We start from the raw sequence: 16,369 nt of genomic DNA, 5'->3' as shown, positions 1-16,369 counted from the left end.
CAAAATAGTAGCATATTTTTAGGTGGTGTGATGTTCTCCTTGGTCATTTTCTTTTTTCTGCCATGGCACTTTTTTTGCATCTACCTTTTCCAACGGTGTGGCATCCTAGGAGTTTTAAAAATTCACTTTATACTTTTTGTTACGTGAAGGAGAGAAGAAAAATGGAGAGTAAATGAATAATATATATCTTAATACATAATAATACAGTAATACTAACAGAGTAACAGTGTTCCTCGTGTAGGTCGTCTAATTTTCGAACTGCAGTGGGCTTCGGAGGAATTGTAGTGCTTTTTAAATGTTATGGGCTTACTGCTTAGTAGGTTGTTGGACCGCAAGTGCCTGGCCCACTCACTTCTTTCTTCTTCTGGAGTGTGCGCATGGCTTTCGTCAAAGGCCCAGCCCAATCAAGCTTCACATTAAGCCATTAGGGAGGGTGTGACTTGTGATGCGAGGACTGCAGCAGGATTGGAGGGAGGGAGGAACTATCAAACAAGTGATTCTCGTGAAGATACTTACTCAGCAACAAAACAAACGAAGCGCCAGATGAACATGGGCATGGCCGTGGCGTGTCGTCCTCGGACCCTAGTACCAATTGCTGGTAGCCACTCCATAATATGCATTCAGGACGCAAGCACACTTGAACACATCCATGGCAGCATACTCCGTAGCATTGTAGAACGGACACTTAGAACGCAACCCTAGGAAAGGAAGATCGGAGGAGGAAGAAAAGACCAGATGAAACAATCGTCGGGACCAGAAAAGGCCAGATAAATTTACCAGGCGCCCTGGGCGCGATCCTTAAAAACACTCCAAAAATATGCTACCGCCTCGACTCATGGCGTCATGTGGCTCTACCGTTCTACTTCTACGCATTTTCGGGAGCACTGACGTCACACCTCACATGGAGTGCGTTTCACCTCCCCGGACCGCAGAGGAGCACAAAAACTGGCGGGCGGTAGTTAATGCTCCCGCGAAGCCCCGCGCGCGGCGCGCAGTACCTGTTGCCAAGCTGAGCAAAGCGGCGCGAAGCCTGCTCACAGCTGTCTCCAGCCTTTTTAACCCGCCATTACAGCGCGATTGGTTCACTCTCTGACCTCGAACTTACCCTAACAAAGATCGGCGGCAGATATAGATACATATATATTTTGCTGGACGCCTGCGCGGTGCGCGCTCGCATAGAAAAGCGCTTGGAAACAAAAAGGAAATCGGGGGAGTGCGAGTAGAAGAGGAGGAGGAAACAGTTGGAGCTCGCCGCGGCGAGAAGCGACTCGCAGTCCCAGGGCGACGAGCGTGGGAGAGGAGAGGAGAGGAGAGCGGGGCTGGGGTCGGGGTCGGGCATGGATAGCGAGATGGCGGAGGAGGCGCCGGCCGCGGCGCGCGGCGGGGCTGGGCAGCTGGCGGCGGTGGCGGAGGAGGAGGGCGAGGGCGCGGTGGCCGGGGCGGAGGAGGTGGCGCCGGCGGTGGGGTCCAGCAAGACCATGGAGCGCGTCGCGGCCGCGAAGAAGTTCATCGAGGACCACTACAAAGCGCAGATGAAGACCTTGCAGGAGCGCAAGGAGAGGTACTGGAATCCCAACCCCTCCTCAGAATTTTCTTATCAGACGAGAATCGAGCTCGTAGAGTACTGGCGCGTGCGATTCGGATAGATCTCGCGTGGGGGCGCGCCGATCGGTCTCGAGCTGCGAGATGAGGGTTTGGGGGTAGCCTCTGTATGCTTGGATTCCTACGGGGATGCTGGGGGTGAGGGTTCGAGCTGCGCGTTCACCTGGATTGGTTGTGGTTCGGGAGCATTTCATGGTGCTTGATTGTAGAATGTGGCTCTAGGTTCTACGACTTCTGTGGTTTGGGGACGTCATTGGTGGGATTTTATAGTATGAATTCAGTGGATTGGGGTGTTATGCATCGCCGCAGTGGAGCTTAAGTAGACTGTGGCTTTGGGGAGTCCGAATTGCTTGAGCTTGGTTTTGCTAAAATCAGTATGGCGGTTTTTGGCGGGCTTGCCATAATCGGAATAAAGCTGCGGACCGTTAGTGGGAGCATGCAAACAAACAAGGTTTGCGTTTATGGCAGCTTCCTCAATTTTAGGGGGAGGGGACACGCGGCGCTTGATGTGTGCTCTGACGTGCTATAACGGTAGCTTACGGTAGCATGCTGGCACTTGGTGTTGGAGGTTGGACAGGATGATGTAAATAGATTTTCGTGTGTGACATGTGCTATACGTGCTTGGATTCCTGTGGGCATGCTGGGGGTAAGGCTTTTAGCTGCACATTTGGCTGGATTGTCAAGTGAACCGAGGGGTCTGACCCTTGAGGACAGGGTTTGGGGGTAGCCTGTATGCTTATACTCCTGTAGGAGTGCTGGGGGATGAGGATTTGAACTCCGCTTTCAGCTGGATTAGCTGTGGTTCAGAAGTCTTTCATGGTGCTTGGTTGTAGAATGTGGCTCTAGGTTCTACCAGTGTTGTGCTTTGGGGCATGATTGGTGGGATGATGTAGTATGTATTCAGTGGATTGAGGTGTTGCGCGTTGCTGCAGTGGACCTTAAGTAGATTGTGGCTTTGCGGAGTCCGAATTGCTTTTGCTTGAATTGGCTAAAATCAGTATGGCGGTTTTTGGCGGGCTTGCCATAATCAGAATAAAGCTGCAGGTTGTTAGTGTGAGCATGCAAAGAAACGAGGTTTGTGTTTGTGGCAGCTTTCTCAATTTTAGGGGGAGGGAACACTCGGGGCTTGACTGTGCTCTGACGTGCTATACGTTAGCTTACGGTAGCATGCTGGCACTTGGCGTTGGAGGTTGGACAGGATGATGTGAATAGGTTTTTGTGTGTGACAAGTGCTATACGTGCTTGGATTCCTGTGGGGATGCTGGGGGTGAGGCTTTTAGCTGCGCATTTGGCTGGATTGTCAAGTGAGTCGAGGGGGTCTGACCCTTGAGGAGAGAGTTTGGGGATGCTCCTGTAGGGGTGCTGGGGGATGAGGATTTGAACTCCGCGTTCAGCTGTATTGGCTGTGGTTCGGAAGTCTTTCATGGTGCTTGGTTGTAGAATGTGGCTCTAGGTTCTACCAGTGTTGTGCTTTGGGGCATGATTGGTGGGATGATGTAGTATGTATTCAGTGGATTGAGGTGTTGCGTGTTGCTGCAGTGGACCTTAAGTAGATTGTGGCTTTGCGGAGTCTGAATTGCTTGAGCTTGGTTGTTGGTGTGTGTGTGTGTGATTGGGGGGGGGGGGGGGGGGGGGGGGAGGATGGGGGCCTCTTAGCTGTGCTTTTAGCTGGATTTTCTAAGTCAATCGAGGGGTCCAATCTGTGAGGATCCTGTATGCTTATGCTCCCCAGGGGGATCAGGATTTAAACTGCACTGATTGGAAGCCTTTCATGGTACTTGGTTGTGGAATGTGGGCGTGAGCGTGATTGGTCATTGATGGGATCTTGTACTATGCATTCAATGGATTGTGCTGTTGCTTGTTACTGCAGCGGAGCTAAAGCAGATTGTGCCTTTGTGGAGTCTGAATTGTTTTAGCTTGACTTGGGTAGAATCAATATGGTGGGTTTTGGAGGGCTTGCTATTATTGGAATAATGTTGCGGGCCGTTCGTGGGAGCATGCAAAAAAACGAGGTTTGCGTATATGGTCAGTTCCTCACTTTTGGGGTGGTGGGACACATTGCTCGTGGCGTGTACTCTGACATGCTATAAGTTAGCTTTCGGTGGCATGCTGACAATTGGTGTTGGAGGTTGGACATGAGGATGTGATCTGTCTTCGACTCTTCGTGTGTGGCATGTGCTATACATGTTAAGATTCCTGTGGGGATGCTGAGGTAAGGCTTTTAGTTGCACCTTTGGCTGAGTTGTAATGTGAATCGAGGGGTCTGAACCACGGGGACAGAGTTTGGGGGTAGCCCATATGCTTAAGCGGGTGCTGGGGGATGAGGATTTGAACTGCGCATTTAACTGTAGTGGCTTGGAAGCCTTTCAATGAACTTGGCTGCAGAATAGGTTATACTACTGCTGAGCTTTGGCATGATTGGAGGGATTATGTAGTATGTATTCAGTGGATTGAGTTGTGTATCGTTGCTGCAGTCTAATCTGATTGTGGTTTTGTCAAGTCTGAGTTGTTTGAGCTTGACTTGTCAGTTAGAATCAGTATGTTAGTTTATATAGGGCTTTCCATTATTGAATAAAGTTGCAGGCTGTTTGTGGGAGGATGCTAAGAAATAAAGTTTGCGCCGCACTTGTGGTCATTTACTTGCTTTTAGGGAGCGCATGACGTGTGCTTTTGGTGGCGTGCTGACAACTGGTGTTGAACATGATAATGTGAATATGCTCTGGATCTTCCCTTTTGTACCCTTTTATGAACTATGAATACCTTTCCAGGTTTATTACTTCGTTTCAAAGTTTCATCTTTCACTATTTCACGTCCATTGCTGGTTATCTCCATACTTAAGGAACTTGAGCATATTGTATCATTTGTCTGTAGGCGATTGGTTTTGGAACAACAGCTAGCTTCTTCACAAGTTCCCAGGGAGGAGCAGATAAACTTAATAAAGGATCTCGAGAGAAAGGAGACTGAATACATGAGACTCAAAAGGCACAGAATCTGTGTGGATGACTTTGAGATGCTGACTATCATTGGAAGAGGCGCTTTTGGGGAGGTTTGCACATTCCAATTTCTGCAAGCATGCTCATGATTTATTTTCTGTAGTTTCATTTTTCTAGCCACGATAATCTTTATATGCTGTTGTGTCACTCAGCTACATGTAACAGTTCCTTGGTCTATACCTCTCCGTAACACCTGGTGTATACAATACAACTTGCTGTTTTCCATAGTCTGACTCGTATCCCTTGCGTTGATATCTTAACTTTTGCTATTCTCACAGGTCCGATTATGTCGCGAAAAGTCCTCCGGCAACATTTATGCAATGAAAAAGCTAAAGAAGTCTGAAATGCTTGTCAGGGGTCAGGTAAGACAGAGGAAACTAACATCACTTATTGTTGCTTTTCTTTTTCTTTGTTACTGCAGATATGGTATTCAATTAATTACTATTTATTTTTCTTATTTTTATATTCTATGATATGACATTTGTAATTATCTGTGGTAACAGTGGCATCATAATCATGAGAACATGGACCCTTTTGTTTAACTATTTGGTGTTTTGCTGAATCTGTTACATACTTTGTAGTGACAGACTGCTTTGTCATGGTTTCTTAGTCTTATAATTGATGAAAAATTGTGTGTTCCAAAATTTACAAAAGGAAACTTAGCAAAAGTACTTTTTGGATCAAGTTGTTTTCAGTTTTCGTGGTCCCTTTTTTTAATAAAGGATTGGTATGTTATTTCCAGCTTTATTATTTTTCTTATGTGTTCGTTATAATGTTTACTAAGGGTGTACTGAGGTACGCCATCCAAAACTACAAGGAAACATTTATTTTGAACTTTATAACTGTTGAGCACTAATTAGGTTTAATTAACATGATGTAGTGATACTGATACAAAAGTGGATTTCAATATACATTCCAATTATCATGGCTTTCTAATTGGTAAGAATATCTTTAGGAAAATCTGGGGTAAAGCTCAATTTAGTATGTTTATTTGTTTCTTCTTTTCATTGTAGCTAATATTTTTCACGTTTGTAATTAGGTGGAGCATGTTAGAGCTGAAAGAAACCTGCTGGCTGAAGTTGGTAGCCACTGTATTGTGAAACTATATTATTCTTTCCAAGATGCTGAGTACCTCTACCTTATCATGGAGTACCTTCCTGGAGGTGACATGATGAACCTCCTCATACGAGAGGATACTCTGAATGAAGATGTGGCTCGTTTCTACATTGCAGAGACTGTTCTCGCCATTGAATCCATTCATAAACATAACTACATTCACAGGTTACATCTTCTTGATCTGATTTTAATGGTTTCCAGTGTGCTCTGTATGCTTTCTCCTTTTTTGAAATTTTTTTTGGCTCATCATCATTACAGAGATATTAAACCTGACAACCTACTCTTAGACAAGAATGGTCATATGAAATTGTCTGATTTTGGATTGTGCAAGCCAATTGATTGTTCGAAGTTGTCAACCTTGAATGAAGATGAACCAATGGCTGATGAAAACCTTGGGGAGTCCATGGACATTGATCATTCTTTCTCCAACACAGCAAATGGTAGGAGGTGGAGAAGTCCAAACGAACAGCTCCAGCACTGGCAGAAGAACAGGAGAAAACTGGTAGACATGTCTTTCAATTGAGTGCTTCTCTAGCTATACTAGTTCTCATTATCATAAATTCTCAAAAATAGTTACTGTCAATAATTTTCTTCACATGCTGTGTAAATGTTTATTCAGGCATTTTCAACGGTTGGGACACCTGATTATATTGCTCCGGAGGTTCTCCTAAAGAAGGGATATGGAGTAGAGTGTGACTGGTATGAAGAAGTTAATATATTCACATGCTTAATTGTCTCTTGTTTTCATCTTCCAAAACCAAAAGACGGAACTCTTATTTGACCTACTGTAATCTCATTGTTTATATTTATTTTTCATGCAGGTGGTCTCTTGGTGCAATCATGTATGAAATGCTTGTTGGTTATCCACCGTTTTATTCAGATGATCCAATAACTACATGCCGAAAGGTTATCATCTTGGCTGCCAAACAATTTTCTCCATCTTACTTTTGAGCATATTTTCACTTTGTCACTTAATAGTTTAGTTATACTTTTTTAGTTGCTATTACATCTTAGTACAGAGCTTATAGTTAACTCCTGGATTTTGTGTTTTACCAGACATTTTTATATGTGTTTTTTCTTAATGTCTGCTGCGTTAGAACATAATTGTTTTTCATGGCTGAAGCACCCTAATCAGATGCAGCACTGCATCAAATAAAATAAAAAAGAGCTGTGGAAATGACACCAAATGGATTTGCTCAAGTTTGCTATAGTTTGTCAAATATTAAGAAAACTATGCTTAGAGTCTATGTATGAATGGAGAGGTTTAAAGCAAAGTTCCTTTTTCTTTAGTTCTTAACTTCCTCGATGCTGATATAACTCGAAACCCTCGACTGCTCATCTCTTTCATCAACTTATACTGAACCCATACATTTGAAACCTCGACTAAGTGTTATAACATGAACACTGACTCACTGAGTAATTCCTCCTCCTCCTCCTAGACTCTGCTGACTATATATTTTTACTTTCCAGATTGTGCATTGGAGAAGCTATCTGAAATTTCCAGACAATCCAAAGTTGTCACTTGAAGCCAAGGATCTCATTTGTCGTTTATTATGTGATGTTGATCACAGGATTGGCAGCGCAGGGGCAGATCAAATAAAGGTATATTTCTCATTATTAAGATCTGCTTACTGATGTTCATTTTGGATGATATGGCTTCCCTCATTTTATATTTTTTGTAAGGTTCTCTTAATCATTTCTTTGATCCTTTTCTTAGGCTCATCCTTGGTTTCAAGGAGTTCAATGGGACAAGCTGTATGAGATGGAGGCAGCATTCAAGCCCCAAGTAAATGATGAGCTGGATACACAGAACTTCATGAAGTTCGAGGAAGTAAGCAAATCTTTTTTCATTTGTTTGATGCATGTCTCATTCTTTAGATATTATCAAGCTGCATGTGGTCGAATGTGGCCTGGTCTTGTGCTTCAGGTCGCGTGTGTGTGTATGTGTGAGTGACGCAAAGCGCCCGTGTGTGGTGTGTGAGTGACACAAAGCGCCCGTGCGCGCGTGTGTGTGTGAGTGACACAAAGCGCCTGTGTGTGTGTGTGTGTGTGACACAAAGCTCCTGTGTGTATGTGACACAAAGCGCCCGTGTGTGTGAGGTGTGCTGAGGTCTTTATGCCCTCTCCCTTGCACCTTTTTTCTTTCTACTTAATGAAATAACGAGCAGCTGCCCTGCGTGTTCATGAAAGTGAACTGCTTATGTTTTTCCTATCATCTGTATATTATACTCGCCATTTACGTCCTTCAATTCTTTTCTGCAGTCTGACCCTGCTCCAGCAAGACCAGGTTCTGGGGCTTCAAGGAAGGTATGCACCATATACATAAGCTAGCCTTAAACCACATTTGTCATTGCATTGACGTTAAACACTATGATACCAATGATAGTACATAGTTAATGTGTTCCTGTGTTTTATTCTGTTAAAATTGTTGTTCTCATAGTTAATGTGGAGAAAAAACGGGGTATGTATAAAAAAATCCTCAGTAGTGACTATTATCTGTAGAGTGGTTCACTATGATGCAGTTATTGAACTGGCTATTAGTGCTGTGATGTTTAACAGAAATTTTTAGGATGGGTAAATTGTTTTGCAACTTGCATTATATTTATAGAAGACAATTTGCTTTTTTTTATTGTCTGTGGTCCTAGCTTCTGGGATGGTTCCTTTTGTTCATATCAGTTTCATATGTCCATGGGCATCCATAACTACATGCCATTATTTATTGATTCACTCTGAACTCCGAAGTTCATTATCATTTTGGTATGTTCCTGCAGATGATGCTTAATTCTAAAGATCTTAGCTTTGTGGGGTATACATACAAGAATTTTGAAGCAGTGAAAGGTTTGCATCAATCCGCAGGTTTGTTAAATATAGTGGCAAACAAATGCCTTGTTAAATGCACTGCCGTTGAACTGCATGGTTTTCTTTTTATGCCAATGTCATTGTGGCGCCCTTGTTAGTTTCCTCTCTTACCTGCGAACCATGTACACATGCAGATCTGCAGAGAAGCTCCTCATTTACAAGGCACTCTGTTGGCTTCCCATCTGGTAGAGTATTTCATTCCATGGCTAGTTTATCAAACCTCATATAATTCATTGGTCTGTTCTTTACCTTTGGATCCTTATATTCCCAGATACAGCAGACATGGACTCATCAGTGGAACCGGATGGAACAGACACCCACATGCGCTCTGGTTCATCTGGAGATCCCATGGTGCCATGATCTCCCCTGCGGTTTCCCTGAAGCATCCTGCCCTACACCAGCATTGGTGCCCCTCGATGATGTGGCTGCATCTGAAGAGACCTGCCTGCTTTTATTCAGGTCCCGTGCCCTTCTGATCGTTGGCGAGCACCTTTTGCTGTACAAACTAGAGGCATCTTTGCAGAGTGTTTCGGGTGAGAACCGAGATGGGCAGGTCTGGGTATTTGCTTCTTGACGCTGGTTGCCCAGGTTGGCATAGTATTAGATTGTTGCCTTCCGTGTGGCAGCTCTTGACCCGTTTTGACATATATGATGGAGTAAATGAAGAGGTGGTAAACTGTGTTAGGATAGCCATTCTGGTTGGTTGACCTGTGCTTGTGCTGTTCGATGCTCATCAGAGATCTTCCGTTGGAGCTTATCCGTGAGCTGTGGCGTCTTAGCCTGAAAATGCCTAGTTTTGCTTTTCATTTGCAGGATGCCTTGGTCCGTTTGGAAGTCCTTGAATTTTTTGCGAGGTTCGGTAGAAATGGAGCTGCTTCCTATGAAACTCCGGCACTACAAATGGGGCCAGCGGTACGATGTTTGGACTTGGTTCCGTGTTCAGTGTAGCTAATGGTATTTCAGGTGCGGCCATTCATGTTCAGGACAGTGGCGCCGATCCAATTCTCCCTGATTTTTGAGACGAGGCATGGGGCTCTGTTGGATAAGTATGGACGCGCGATGCAAATAACTGGTTCCTTCGTAGACATTTTGCCACCCACGCAGCTGGCTGGAGTCCTGCTAGTTCAGCCAAGGCTGTGCCCGTCAATCAGATTGACGGAATTCATGGGAACGTGGCCGGACCGTAGGGGACGGCAGTGTGGCTACGAAAGATGTTAGGACCTGGTGTCTACGGCCACAAACCCCTCGTGTAATCACTCACCCATACTAAGTACCAAACTACCAACCTTTTCTCACTAAGGGTGGATATATTTTATATTAAACAGTGAATGGTGCATACCTTAGTTTTTAGGCCAAAGACCACTTCGACCCTACTTTATGTTGAAAGCAAATATGACATGCTGGAGATATCAGCTCTTACAAAGTACCAGCACAGAGTTGAGAATACACGCTCTTTACGAAGTGAAAGACTAGTGGGGTAGCCACTCTAGATCAAGTCCCTCTTTAAGGTTTAGATCAAAGAGAAATTGGTACCGTTTCATCCTCCAGATAACAGTTTTTCAAGCTTTTCAGTGATTCCCACTCAATCCAATAATCCGATGCTAGCATATGCAGTTATGCAGTTGCAAACTCCCGAGAAACAGTGCTTTATAAGCACACAAAGGGAATGCCGCATGCTAATGGAAAGCAAACAATAGGCACAAACAAAGAAAATAGAACAGACAGGCAAGATACTGCAATGTGGATCACCTGCAGTACAGGACAAGGCCGATAAGCTAAAATTAGGAAAAAAAATCCATTTTACTCCCCTTAACAATTCAATTTTTTCATTTAACACTCTAAACAAAATTTAGGCTAAATTTACTTTCCCAAACTATTCCAATTGGTCCAATCCACCCCCTACTAAGATTTCTCTCTTTTATTTTTCCGCGTACAAGTGAAATTTGAACTTCAAATTTTGCAATGTAACTTATAATATGATGCCCTACGCTAGAAAAATACATTATAATTTTTTTATGAATATTTTTATGCATAATTGTATTTTTGCGATAAATTTCGTATTAAATATTTCCAACTTATGAAAATAACCATGAAAAATTCTTAATATATTTTTTTTAACATAGGGCGTCATGTTCTCTACCCACTCATAAAATTTTAACTTAAAATTCAATTTGTATGAGGAGAAAAAAAGAAAAATATCATTAGGGGTAGATTGTACTAATTGGAATTTTTTTTGAGAAAATACTAATTGGAATTGTTGTGGAGTAAATTAAGTCTAAATTTTGCTTAGGGGGTTAAGCGGACAAAGTGAATTGTTGAAGAGAGTAAGATTGACTTTTTCCATAAAATTACATGTCAAATTAAACAGACAAACACTGATACAATGAGCTGGTTAAATAATGCTTTACATGATTGATACATGGACCACTCAAGCGGTGTTTGCGGTCAACATAACAGACGAGATATTGGTCAAGGTTGCAGGGCCTGGCACGGGGAACTACCCTCTCATTCTCATCAAGGTCAAACTCATGCGGCGGCTCAGCCCTCCTACTCTGGAGATGATAGATGCAGAACTTGCGACTTGCCTCCTGATAGCATCCCAGGTATACCGCTACCGCATCGGCAACATGCAGTGCGTCATGCCCACGAATGCGGCCGGTGACATCACCAACCTTGAACAGCTCCCTCTGTTTGTAGGCTCTTCTGCCACCAAAATGCACGACGTTTATCCAAATACCGTACCATCAGCATCCTCCCCCCATCGCCGCCGGCAACCAGGTAGGAGACGCTGGCAGAGAATGGCGCCCCGAGGTCCAGCAGAAAGACGGACCCCTCCAGCGCGAGGCGAGGTTCCTCGGGACAGCAAGGAATGGAGTAGAACGCTGCCTTTCGTGTCCGCGCGATAGGCCGGGGATTGTGTCACCAGCGTCCAGTGCGCGTCACCGGGTTTGGCAAAGATGAGCTGGTGCAGATTGCCCCTCAGGCAGAGCACGAGGGTGGGCGGGTAGGTCCACCATGGAAAAACATGTCGAAGAAAGGAGGAGGTGGAGGTGGGGGGAACTCGGTGACGGCGTTGCTGAGAGGGTCCAGGAGGCGGATGGCCCTTGTGATCGTGTGGAAGAGGACGAGGAGGCCATCGACGGCGCACAGGCGGCAGTGGGTGGTGAGCGCCGGGAGGTCGACGCTGAGGGATGCCGCGGTGGCCATGTTGAGGAGGCGTCGGCGCGGCCCGGCGTCGGGGCTGATGGCAAGCACCACCCAGTTGCGGGGCCGGAAGCGGCTGTCCAGGCGCCACGGCCGGCACCCAGGTCGGCGGTGTGGTCGCGCCACGGCCTGCACGCAGCGCGGACGCAGTAAGCCAGTAATACCCCGCTACGTCGTGGGAGAGCACCCGGCCGGCGCTGTCCTCGACCAGGTCGCGAGTCATGTTGGCCCAGTCCCTCCACTCCTGATGAAGACCGCGGCCAGATCTTGGACAGACGCTTCACTGTTCGCCCCCGAGCGCTCGGAAGATTCGGCGAGCAGGCGCCGCCGCCGAGCTCGTGTCATCATCCCCTCGGATCCGTGGGAGATGGATCCCTGGGGGGAGTCGGCAACGCTCCGGCAGTCCGGCTCCGCGACCGTTTCTTCATCGTCTTGCCCGCGATAGATCCGAACGAACACAGGTCTGACAGAAAAATGGCAGTGTGTGCTATGTATGGAGGCTTGGTGGCGGCGGCGGAAGCAGGGAGGAGGGAGGAGGGAGGCGGCGGTTTCAGGTCTTGAGGTAACATTTTTTTTCAAAAGAACAAATCTTCTTCCTTCCATCTTCTCCATCAATCAGGCTGAAAGGATGACAGAGAGCTGTAGCTTCCATCGTTGATTTCGCCTCTTCCACTTGCGGACATAGCATAGCACCCCGAAGACCAAAGGAAGCACAAGCACGCACACCAGGATCGTCATCTTCATCTTGATTTCTTCGGTCCCACCGCCGCTCGCCGGAATCGAAGCACCAGGCCACCACCCAGCGCCAGAGACCACCGAGGCAAGGAACCAGCTTCTCTTCCCAAGCTAGCAGAAGGCAGAAGCAGAACGATCCAACTACCAGCTGACGTACCTGGCTCGATTCCTCGGTGCATCGTGACATCACTGGAACTGCGCAACAGTCTAGGAGGAAGCGATTGCTACGCTCACGTCAGAAACTAGTCTTAATTAGGCGCTTAGCAGATTCAGCGCCGCCTAATCCGCTTCCTAACCTCGAACCCAGGGCAGAGTTTCGGTGAGACCGGCTGCATTATCGTTCGTCAAAGTAAATTAGGCTCTAATCCTGTCGTGGAGGGAACAAAATCCGAGCAAGCCAGGCCAATGCCAAGCGGCGACGCCACACCAGCTGGCTCACGGATCCCCGTCCCCGTCCCCGTGTACGTTCGGACGAGATGGAGACGGCGACGACCCGCGCTGTCTTCTTCGGGCGAGTCTGCCGGAGAAGACACGGCAGATCGATCGATCGATGACGCCGCCCGGAAGCGGACAGCCCCTCCGCCGTGCGATCGATTTGATGTGCGGCCGGGCGAGGAGGCGGCAGCTGGTCGCGGAGGGTGTCGCGGCATCGACCTCTTCGTCTCCATCCGGCCAGCTGGTGGCGATCGACGCCGGAGGCCGCTTGGTGCCTTCCCTTTCGTGACTGCGGCTTTCGCTTCTCTCTTTTGAGGCTGGGCTAGCGCTTTCGGATAATTTGGCTGTTCGTATCCAAAAATAATTTCAAAATTCTAGAATTTTTCTATACTGAATTGCATAAAAAACGTATTCAACTTATGAATAATCAAAGTAGTGTATAAAGGAACCATATGATGAGTGTACACACCTTTGGAATTGGATGGGGGAATATTCTGCACCAAATAAAGATATTATTGGCGGTACCAAGCCGCATACATCCTCCATTCTATTCTGCATACAATCATCCGAGTTGGATCATATCTTTAGATGCTAAGAAAAACATTACAATTTTTCTATACCTTGCAAAAAGTATTGAACCATGTAGATATATAAGCTCTGCTGAGGGAAAGCTTTTGCAGTGCACGCCATTCATTAATGAATTTTAGCAGTGCTGTACTATACTAGCATGTATTATGCAGCTCCATTGTCCCGTACTATATACTAGTACATACTGTATACATAGAGAGGTAAGGTCAAAACTGTACTGGCACAGATGCGACATGCATGGGCAGAAGAAATTATTTGGAATGCAGGAATTTGTCTTATCTTCTCCAGATTGTTTTTCTTTATTTACTGCGTGACAGCACAGAGCACTCACAAAATCTGAAAGCTTTGTAAACCACCAAATAATTCAGACCATCATTAATTAAAGAAAGAACTCCAAAAATACCTGTGGAATATTGACGAGGATCGGGGAAGAAAATTCTTTTGCTCTCTTTTTGCGTCCACTAGCTAGATCCAGATTATATTCCACTGCACGTGCTAATTACCTTTAAAAGAGTGTAATCAAGGAGGAAAACTACATCGTTAAGGATCTAGATGACAAGTACGTCGCTGTCAAGCAACGCCTACTTAGCTCTCAAATTAAGTGAGCAAAGGAAAGAGATGGGAGGGTGGTAGGGAGATAAAGATACAAGAAAATCAAATGATTTGTCCGCAGCTATATGTTTTAGAACAGGACAGATCTAGCGTAGATTTATTCCATACAAGCATACTAGTCTTTTGTGAACTGTTTGGACCAGAGGATGCACTTTTCTTTTTGCAAAAAAAAAACTCACGAGGACTTTATTTTTCAAGACATTTACCCCCCAAAAATTATTTGTATAAAGTTATGTATATTATAAATATATCCCACACCATATTTTATAAGATTATACTGAGTACTCTGTCTCAAATATGTATATATTTTCACGTACAAGTTGTGCTAATCCACCAAGTGCAACATTGTTACACGTCAGCAGTTTTATAGATTGTCTTATGTAGATCATGTAGGATTTTTATACTAGTCTTAGTGTATGTCACGATCCGATCACGTATCACAAATGTACAGTTGAATTGACACGTGACGTATCTCTGAAAGCGGAACACAGCAGGAGTAAGGAATTGACAGGTGACGCATCTCAGAACTTTCGGACCTGCTTTGCGAAGCCTCCACGAAGCCCTGCAGATCGCAAGGCCGCCGGATGTATAAATTGCAGAGGCCGGCACGCCCAAAAATAATATTCAGAGGCACACCGCACACAAGCAAGGCGGCTAGCTACAGCGGCTAGTGGTGCAAGTGCAAGGACAGCCACCCAGTGCGAAGCTTGCTGGTGCATGCGGCAATGGCGGCTTCGCTTGGGCTAAACCCTGAAGCTCTCTTCAGCTCCTACTCGTCGTCCTACTCCTCGCCCTTCATGTCCGGCTACGCGCCGCAGAGCTTCCCGGCGGCCAATAACACCGTCGACGACGCGGCGGCCTTCTCCTCCGAGCTCGATGATCTTTGCCAGCTTGAGTACTCGCCGACACCGCTCGTCGCCGGCGCCGGCGGCGGGTCTGGGGACGATCGCAACGACAAGTCGATGTATGTACATAATTTAATTTGCGCGGTAGGGTGTGGTAATTTTGATTGGTACTCAAGTTTGCTTACGTCGATGCTTTGGTGATTGGATTTGACCAGGTGGTGTGGGGGTGGAGATGAGAAGAGACCTAGGAGCAGTGGAAGGATCGGATTCAGAACGAGATCAGAGGTGGAGATCTTGGACGACGGGTTCAAATGGAGGAAGTACGGGAAGAAGGCTGTCAAGAACAGCCCAAATCCAAGGTAATTTCGACTTCGAGTGCATGCGCAACCAAATTTTTAGAATTCTACCAAATTGAAGCAGGTCACATGTGCTTAAGAACTCTTTCACCTATCCCGGGAAACAGTTAAATTCCAAGAACGACATTCAAGTGAAGAGCTAAGAAATGAAATATTTTACTCGCTCAATTCTGAATTTCTGACGAGCGTTTTGGCGCGCACGCGTGCAGGAACTACTACCGGTGCTCGTCGGAGGGCTGCGGCGTGAAGAAGCGCGTCGAGAGGGACCGCGACGACCCCCGCTACGTCATCACCACCTACGACGGCGTCCACAACCACGCCAGCCCCGGCGCCGCCGCCGTCATCCAGTACGGCGGGGGCGGCCTCTACAGCCCGCAGCACAGCGGCTCGCCGTCGGCCGCCTCCTACTCGGGCTCCTTCCTCTTATAACTGCCGAGTTGTTCTTCCCAGAACGTGCCTGAGCAGTAAGCACGTGTTGTTACAGTGATCGAGAGGACTTGAGGCTTGACCCCGTGGTTTACCCCAAGTAGGATGAGAAGAATGATAGCGGCCGGCTAGATTCCGACCTGCTTGTGGATTTTTACAGTTGTGCAGTAGTAGTAATAATTAAGCTAGAAATACTTTAATTACCTCATCGATTAGTTACCTTTTCTGGTGATGCATCAGTCATCACTAGGATAACTGAGATGACAGCATGCTTTTCACTTCCCCTCTTCTTTCTTTGTTCTGTTTTAGTTTCTTTATACACACTTTGTAATCTATACGCGGTCGCTAAAAGGCTGCTGATTTAACTTCAGTTCTCAACAATCATCATCAGATACTAGAGTTTATTAGTGAGTTTTCTTTTTGCAGTGTATAGCACTTGCTTGGTGCTTGATACCAAGATTAACAGTTATTCTAAAAGAGGCGCATGGTAACTTTTGAAGGGATAATGCTCTAGTTTGCTAGCTTATGGGGAACTTTTTACGACTGAAATAACAACTGCAAGATAGTTACTTCCTGGCTTGTTCCTCTAGCTTGTTCC

At 45.9% G+C, this 16,369-nt stretch overlaps 2 protein-coding genes across 4 annotated transcripts; both read left to right on the top strand.

The window, feature by feature from the left end:
- The first annotated feature begins 997 nt into the window (after window positions 1–997).
- LOC112885712 (serine/threonine-protein kinase 38-like) lies at window positions 998–9,334 on the top strand. 3 transcript variants are annotated; one of them, XM_025951320.1, is made up of 13 exons: window positions 998–1,561; window positions 4,474–4,648; window positions 4,874–4,957; window positions 5,635–5,876; window positions 5,970–6,213; window positions 6,331–6,410; window positions 6,533–6,617; window positions 7,182–7,313; window positions 7,429–7,542; window positions 7,974–8,018; window positions 8,483–8,572; window positions 8,705–8,755; window positions 8,842–9,334. In XM_025951320.1, exons 1-13 carry the CDS (start codon window positions 1,338–1,340, stop codon window positions 9,142–9,144), a joined length of 1,869 nt encoding a protein of 622 aa, XP_025807105.1. In that variant the 5' UTR covers window positions 998–1,337; the 3' UTR covers window positions 9,145–9,334. The 3 variants fall into 3 exon arrangements, with proteins under 3 accessions (XP_025807105.1, XP_025807106.1, XP_025807107.1); XM_025951321.1 differs by having other exon boundaries at window positions 1,338–1,561; window positions 8,483–8,567; window positions 8,842–9,132; XM_025951322.1 differs by having other exon boundaries at window positions 1,338–1,561; window positions 8,483–8,549; window positions 8,842–9,122.
- Window positions 9,335–14,753: 5,419 nt separating this feature from the next.
- LOC112887664 (probable WRKY transcription factor 51) lies at window positions 14,754–16,196 on the top strand. The gene is made up of 3 exons (XM_025953904.1): window positions 14,754–15,108; window positions 15,205–15,348; window positions 15,555–16,196. Exons 1-3 carry the CDS (start codon window positions 14,870–14,872, stop codon window positions 15,772–15,774), a joined length of 603 nt encoding a protein of 200 aa, XP_025809689.1. The 5' UTR covers window positions 14,754–14,869; the 3' UTR covers window positions 15,775–16,196.
- Window positions 16,197–16,369: the final 173 nt, after the last annotated feature.

Source organism: Panicum hallii, chromosome 3 (assembly GCF_002211085.1).
Source record: "Panicum hallii strain FIL2 chromosome 3, PHallii_v3.1, whole genome shotgun sequence".
Taxonomy (NCBI): domain Eukaryota; kingdom Viridiplantae; phylum Streptophyta; class Magnoliopsida; order Poales; family Poaceae; genus Panicum; species Panicum hallii.
The sequence above is the reverse complement of the archived record's forward strand: the minus strand, read 5'-3'. Positions and strand labels throughout refer to the sequence as shown.